Source organism: Agrilus planipennis, unplaced genomic scaffold (genome assembly GCF_000699045.2).
Source record: "Agrilus planipennis isolate EAB-ADULT unplaced genomic scaffold, Apla_2.0 scaffold98, whole genome shotgun sequence".
In the NCBI taxonomy this organism is placed as follows: Eukaryota; Metazoa; Arthropoda; class Insecta; order Coleoptera; family Buprestidae; genus Agrilus; species Agrilus planipennis.
Genome location: NW_020438866.1, coordinates 81,284 through 88,843, shown reverse-complemented (window position 1 = coordinate 88,843; position 7,560 = coordinate 81,284). Strand labels below are relative to the sequence as shown.

Here is a 7,560-nt window from a genome sequence, read left to right as displayed (position 1 = left end):
GCTGTTAGTAAACTCATTTTTTTGCGATAAAACTGTAAACAATAGGCTTCACTGAGTACACCGGTATGTTAAAATATATTAAAAAAATTGTAAAACTGATCTATTGAAAAATAAAAGTCTGCTTATTTGTTCGTTATGTTTCTGTTACACCATGTATTGGCATTAGCTTTAAAATATAAAATTATTATTTGGAAATGTCTCACTGATATACAAATGAATATGAAAATTTGGAAAGAATCTTGTGTGGTAAGTAGAAATGTAATTAATTAAAACTAATATTATTATAAATTAGGATGTGAGTTTGTTGTTTGCTACCATTTCACACTTTAACTACTTAACCGATCATCATGAAATTTTGTACACACATTCTCAATGGTACAGAAAAAAAACATAGCGTACCTTTTATCCAGAAAAAAAATACTGTTTAGTTTTATGTGGTTGTCGATAAACTTTGACACGTATTTAGGACATCAACGCGATAAAACTCGTGGGTAAAACCTCTAATGAAATTTTGTACATACATTGTCAGGGATACGAAAAAGGACATAAGGTACCTTTTATCTAGAAAGAAATACTGTTTCCCAAAGGATAGAAAAAATAGGCTTATGTAGTCGTCGATGATCTTTGACCCGTATTTAGGACATCAACGCGATAAAAGTCGTGGGTAAAACCTCTCATGAAATTTTGTACATACATTGTCGGGGGTACAAAAAAAGGACATAAGGTACCTTTTATCAAAAAAAAATACTGTTCCCGAGGGATAGAAAAATCAGTTGTATGTAGTCGTTGACACGTATTTAGGACATCAATGCGAGGGAAGCTGCGGGTAAATCCTAGTTTACTTATAAAACCAATTGGGAAGTAGTGTTATATATCACTAGCCAATCTATCAGCGATACAATTGTTAATAGGATATGTTTGATAAAAAATACTTTTAATTTGGCAAGCAGATGGGTTAAGGATTATTTTACTTCATATTCTGTTCTATTAGATAAACATATTAAAAATTCTATATTTTATGTAAGTACTTATATGAAAAAAGAATTGGAAAGGATCAATTACATGCTGCACGCGTGCGCGACTAGACGCACCATAAGAATGTAATACAATTTTTGCGTGAAAAAGTTCTTGCAGATGGATATTTCGCGTGTATCTTGTAGATGTACATGGCCATGAGTGATATCAAATGAAAGGTACATTTGTCCAGAGTTTGCAGAAAGTTCAAAAACATCAAAAAGTTCATCATGGTTCTGTCCAATTGACTAATAATACAAGGATGTTATGAGCAAAATTATTGAGCGACATCGGGAAGCTTTAATTTTATTTTTATTTTATTGAAGGTTGTGTTGTTACTTTGGTGTAACTGTAAGCCCTTTCTTCGTATTTACATTAGTTATTTCAAACTTTTGAACTATTTAAATCATTCATTTAATAGATAACAATCACACCGTTTCCAAAAATAATTTAAAGCTGTTGCACCATTGGTTTCAACTGTACTTTTCCTTATAAAAATAGTTATTTTGGTTGTATTAAAAATATTAAACATCTTTTTTACAATAGTTTTTTTCATTTATCATTACGTCCTTCCTAATGTTAATTCTTTCCGTCAAAAAGTTTCATTTTCCACCCAAATACTTCTCTGTTAAGCGTTACAAGATTAAAAAATTTCCTTTTTTGTGAAATTAGGTTTTCAACTGACTACACACACGTCTTTAAATTTACGTTAATAATTATTATAAGCTATTTAAATAAACATCTTAATAGTTAACGCAATTTTTGCATGCTAATTACTCATTTTTTACATAATTCTGGAATGCTTTACTATACTATATAAGTGTATAAATGTAGATACGTGGATGGCACCGCTTATGTAACCAATTTCCATTTCTTTCCATAGTCAACATTATACATATAAATAAGTATTGTACCTACTCTTTATGTACCAAGTTAAGTAGCATTGGGAAGGGGTAATCTCGAGGCCAACAGTTATATGTTGTCCACTTGTTATTATATATAGTATTCAGGTAAGCAAAAGTTACAATGATAAACATTGATTTTTTAACAACCGATCTTCATTTGTTGACGATTTATTAATTACCTAGGTGCGAAACGATACATAGAACTGTATAGGCGTTAGTGAAAGTGAAATGTGATAGGGAGTGAAAGCAGAAATTTACCATTGACAAGAATTACCATTTTAAGACAACTTTTTGCCGGCCTTTTTCCAAGTCTACGTGATGGATGATATTTGTGTCAAGGAAAAATTAACTAATTGTGAATAAAAAAAAAATTAAACCTGATTGAACTTAAAATAAACATTCGAAAAAAAATAGTTTTCTAAGCAAACAAGTGCCACAGTTATGTCCATAAAGGACTATTAAATCCTTATAAAGGATCGTTGGAGATAAAGACGAAGTTTTATTTATAAACTTGTGCCATATTCCTTTTGATAGTGCATCACTAAAAGTGCTCTGTGATTAATTTATTAATTTGGTTTCTATTGTTTTGGATTATTTCCGATATATGGTGTAATTTTTCCTTAAAAGGATAAGGTAAGTCATCAAAAAGCTTTGTGTACACACATTGTTTCATTACCACCTACCAATGCCTACCTACAAGCAAATGTAACAATGTGAATACATAATTAAGTCTATTTTAGGTACTTACATGTGTACATATATGTTTGCATGTAAAAATATCTAATGCGTCACTTTTTGTTATTAAAGACGAATATTCTTTAAAATACAAATAATACTTTTAAAACAATTTTTAAAACGTTTACAAAAACTTTATTTGCAAATTATAACAATAAAAATTGTTAACAACAACTGGTGATAAAAACGGGGAAAAAACGACCCTTTAACTATTTTTAATTTTCCAATGAAAAGGGGGAAAGCCCTCGGAAAAAGTTACTTTGTTAATAGCATTTTATAGTCCTGTAGGAAAGTCATTTAAGCTCAATTCAATTAAGTTACGTTAATGATTCTAAAAATTAATTAATTTGTTTTAATTTTAATTATAAAAGTACTAAATTTTAAAAATCTCCTACTTACACTGCTTAAAGTACAAAAAATTCACTGACATTTCATATTAAGCAAAATTGAGAGACGTACTCATTATTTTTATTCTTTTTATTCAAAGCGTAATTATTAATAATTAATTAAATACTGATATTACGTATCTGATAGATAAAGAAAAGCAGAAAGCAAAAACATATCTTAAAATTATTTACAATTATTTCCGATTGTCGTAACTGTATTAAGGAAGAAAATTTGAGCTGTTAATTTGTTCATGAAATGTTACGTAATTTTCAGTGACAATTTCATTAAATATTCTTTATAGAGGTCTTTCCAAGTAAGAACGTAAGAAAATTACGTATTAATAAATAAATAAAACAACCAAAGATAAGGAACAAAATAAACTACAAAATGGACAGTGGTTCACCAGCGGATTTCACGAAAATTTCCCACAGTGGCCTACTGGCTCGTAGTTTAGAGGGTCATGCGGCCCACGGGATGTCTATTAAAGGAAACGAAGACGTTTGGGTGGAAATTCAGGCAAACACATTCCGCAACTGGGTTAATGAATATTTACCTCGTGAATTAAGGGTGACCGATTTGTCACGTGACCTATGCTCTGGGGTATGCTTATGCGCCCTTGTCGAAGCCCTTCAGGAACGTCCTATAAAACCCGCGTGGAACAAAAAGCCAGCTAACCAACACCATTATTTGGAAAATGTCACAGCTGCTCTTAATGCAATCGAAAATGACGGGGTTAAATTGGTTAATATTGGTAAGTGTGTACGTAATATACTGCCTAATGGTCTACTACCCCTATTTCGACGCAATTTTATTTACTGTCATGTAAAATTAACCCGTAAAGTGAATACTTCCTTGGAGACTTCAACGCTCGGTCAAGACACGAACCTTTTGTTAAGTTTAAAAAAATGCCTCAAAATATGGCATTTTCAATGCGAATTAATATCATTAAAAAAACATAACAAAAAGCACATCTTTTGGAGATAAGGAAGGAAAATTAATGTTTTACAATTTGTAAAAGAGAGACCGTTCAAATAAGATATCTTTCCTTTTAACTTTTTTTATTCTCTAAGTTTGCAATAAGAAAAAATTATGTAAGCTTGTTTTTAAAAAGTCTTTAAAATAATAATATGTCATGTTCTGTAATACTTATTAACCATTGTTATCGAAAAGCAAACTCTTTTAAATAGGTATTGTTTCCAAAAAAGTATTTATGTAAAGCTTAGAAGATCTCAAAAACCAGAAAATGAAACTTATTATACATTTTCCTTATCGAATTACATAATAACAAATATTTGTCTGGAGTAGGAACTCTCAACAAAAAATCATGCTAATTAAAGAGACAACATTCTGTAAATTAAAAAATATCGCGCAGAAACCAAAAGGAATGTTTCACTATTCACTTTATTTATCATAATGAGAAATAAATATATACCTATAATTGTATTTATGTATGTTATAAGGTTTTTAAAAGGAATTAACCCTCGAATATTATTAATGTTGAAGGAGTTAAATGCTTTGCATAAAATATCAGATCCAAAAAAGGATTGTAAATGATTTTATTGATGTAAAACTAACCACCGAGACGTTTCGTCTCTAGTTAGGAGTTGTATAAATAATTATTACATCATAGATCTAAAAATCTGTAGGTATATACATGTTTATTTTTCGCACATTCTTTATAGGAAATGTGGATATAGTTAATGGGAATTTAAAATTAATTTTGGGTTTAATTTGGTCACTGATTGTTCGTTATCAAATTGGACGTTCCAAATTCCCTCCAAGGAAATTGATGTTAGCATGGCTACAAGCTGTGTTACCAGAATGCAAAGTTTCCAATTTAACTACAGATTGGAACTCTGGAATTTTATTATCAGCTCTAATAGATTACTGTAAACCGGGACTCTTTCCGCACTGGAGAAAATTAGGTAAAAAATTAATTCTGTACATTGTTACCTTATGTATTCAGTGAAGTGTTTTTTCATTTTTAGATAAAAATAACGGAATCGAGAATTGTAGAAGGGCTATGGACATAGCACAGAAACAATTAAAAATCCCAGCAGTTTTGGAGCCCGAATATTTAGCATCACCTTGGCTAGATGAACTATCAGGAATGACCTATTTATCGTATTTCATGAAACCAGGATCTCCTGGATTTTACGCGACACTACGATGGGTTAATTCAAGATTAGAAAGATCAGTACAGAATTTTACGGTTAGTACCATATGGGTATTAAGCACCACAACTCACTAAGCAGTCTTTTTCAATAAACGTAGAATTCCGAAACCAATCATTTTATATACATGGTACATATTCCTGTGACCTACAGAGACACCACTTACCATTTATTGTTAAGTACAGTGGAACTTGGTTATAACAACATCTGTTATAACGACAAATCTGATGTAACGTTGGTTTTTAAGTCCCGAAAATTTACCATTTAAAACAACGCTAAAAACCTCAGTAAAAAAGACATTAAACTCGTATATAACATCACATTTTTATTGCTACAAATCCTTGAAATTGTCGTATTATTGGTGGTAATTTAGCTTGTCAAAAGATCCATGGGGTGACGTTATAACCGAGTTCTATTCTACTTGGTTTACTTATAAAAGTTTTGGGGGTTGTGTAACCCAATAAAAAGAAAAGTTTCTGAAATATAAAAAATTTTTCATTTAATAGTCTGATTGGAATGACGGCAAAGTGTTGAGTGAAATTATCAGGTCACTGGGTGGATCAGCTCCGTCTCCTGAAAAATTAAAGTCTGATCCTTACTATTGGGTGTCCAATTTGACTCAAGCGGTAGAAGCGGGTAAAAGACTAGGTATTTTTCAAGAAAACTACCATGCCACTAGAATTACATTTTCCCTTTGTAATAATTTAAGGTGTTGAACCAATATTGTCGGCCAAGGATATGGCTGACAGGAATGTGGAACATTTGGGGGTAATGGCGTATGCCGCACATTTCCAATGGGTACCCGAACGACCCCCTTTGCATGACCTCATCAATGTCAGACTTGAATCGACTTCGGGAAGAGTGGAAGAACCAGTACGTTCATAATTTTTGTTCTTAGGGACAAAATTCCCATTTAACACGTAACTTCATTCCAGACTCATTTTCAAATTAAACTTCTGGATTCTTCACTTTCAATGAAGCATGTGTCGGTAGAGATAAGAGGTCCAGATAATAAAGTCTATTTGGTTCGAGATCTAAAGAACGGTCACGGAACGTTCATTCCTCAGAAAGTTGGAATGCACGAACTGGTTGTATTTTATGAGGGTCAAGAGGTCATTTCGGGGCACTATTTTAGAGTTTTGCCTCCTTTGGTTGAAGTCGCACCACCTGGAATGGCTCCATGTGCTCTTGGATCGTTGGTGCAAGTTCTTGTAAACGCAACAGGTATTTTGTTAAAACTAATCAACAGGGCCTTCAAAAAAACTAATCTGAATTGCAGAATTCTAAAAGGGTTTAATGTAAATAGTTGAAATTGTTCTTTCATTATGAGTAATTACCACTAAGAATGAGCAAAAAGCATCGTTTCTAATGTTAATATTTCATTGAAGAGTCAAGACCAAACCTCTTACTAAGTTTAGAAATTATACTTGAAATTATGACATTTTTAATGTGAATGATATCCTTAAAAATCTGTGAAAGGAAAATACATCTTTTTGTTTACGCAATTGAATCATAAAGTCAAAGCTTCACTGGAGACTTCAACGTTCGATCAAGACACAAACCTTTTTATTTCAATTTTCTGTTTCTATATATGAATCACTGTCGATTAATTAACAAAAAACAATTGACAGTAAAGCATTTACGTAGTTTTTTACTTAGAATATACGAAGTGGTCAAGGTTGGTTACCACATTGAATCTTAAAACAGCTACGTCCTGTACATTTGTTCGTGCTACTCTTGTTGGACGTTATGTATAACATCAAAAAAGGAATAAATTTTTTTGTTGTAGTTACCCTTAATTGTAATGATTTTCCAGGTGCTCCAAGAAGGGAAGACATTCAAGTAATCGCCTACAGTCCACATGGAAGACCACTGGAATGTCCTTTGACCACCGTGGATGGTACAAATAGTGCAACATTCAAGCCAGACGAAGCTGGTGAATGGCAGATAGAAATCACTTATCAGGGAAAACAGATACAGGTAATAAAATAATTGATTGATATTTTACTTTGATACAAATTATGATCACGTTTTTACCAATTTGTTTAAACATTTTCTTCTTCCTTTTCATTATTTTGTAAAGAACTGCAGTTTTTATTTGCCTGTTATTATTTAAATTATCTTTATTTTTCGATTATGCACTTTATTTTTCGTTTATGCAAGTCCTTTTTAGAATTTTCCAAAAAAGTGTTTTTGAATAGGTATTTTCGTTTATGTAAGTCCTTTTTAGAATCATCATCATCATCATAAAGTCATCAGTCCTAAGACTGGTTGGACACGTACCTCCACTCTTTCCTATCCTGAGCTAAACTTCGCATTTCCCTAAAACTAGAACAGCCCACATC

General features: G+C 31.7%; 1 protein-coding gene across 2 annotated transcripts in view; it reads left to right on the top strand.

Annotated features, from left to right (window-relative positions):
- The first annotated feature begins 2,006 nt into the window (after positions 1-2,006).
- Positions 2,007-7,560, top strand: part of LOC108736992 (filamin-A) — a 34,801-nt gene continuing 29,247 nt past the window's right edge. The window contains exons 1-8 of one of the 2 annotated variants that reach the window (XM_025975931.1): positions 2,007-2,552; positions 3,343-3,792; positions 4,724-4,966; positions 5,030-5,253; positions 5,722-5,863; positions 5,925-6,088; positions 6,151-6,439; positions 7,032-7,195. In XM_025975931.1, the coding sequence (XP_025831716.1) occupies positions 3,429-3,792; positions 4,724-4,966; positions 5,030-5,253; positions 5,722-5,863; positions 5,925-6,088; positions 6,151-6,439; positions 7,032-7,195 (1,590 nt within the window). In that variant the 5' untranslated portion in view covers positions 2,007-2,552; positions 3,343-3,428. The remainder of the gene's footprint in view (positions 2,553-3,342; positions 3,793-4,723; positions 4,967-5,029; positions 5,254-5,721; positions 5,864-5,924; positions 6,089-6,150; positions 6,440-7,031; positions 7,196-7,560) is intronic. The other variant, XM_025975934.1, reaches the window with a different exon arrangement.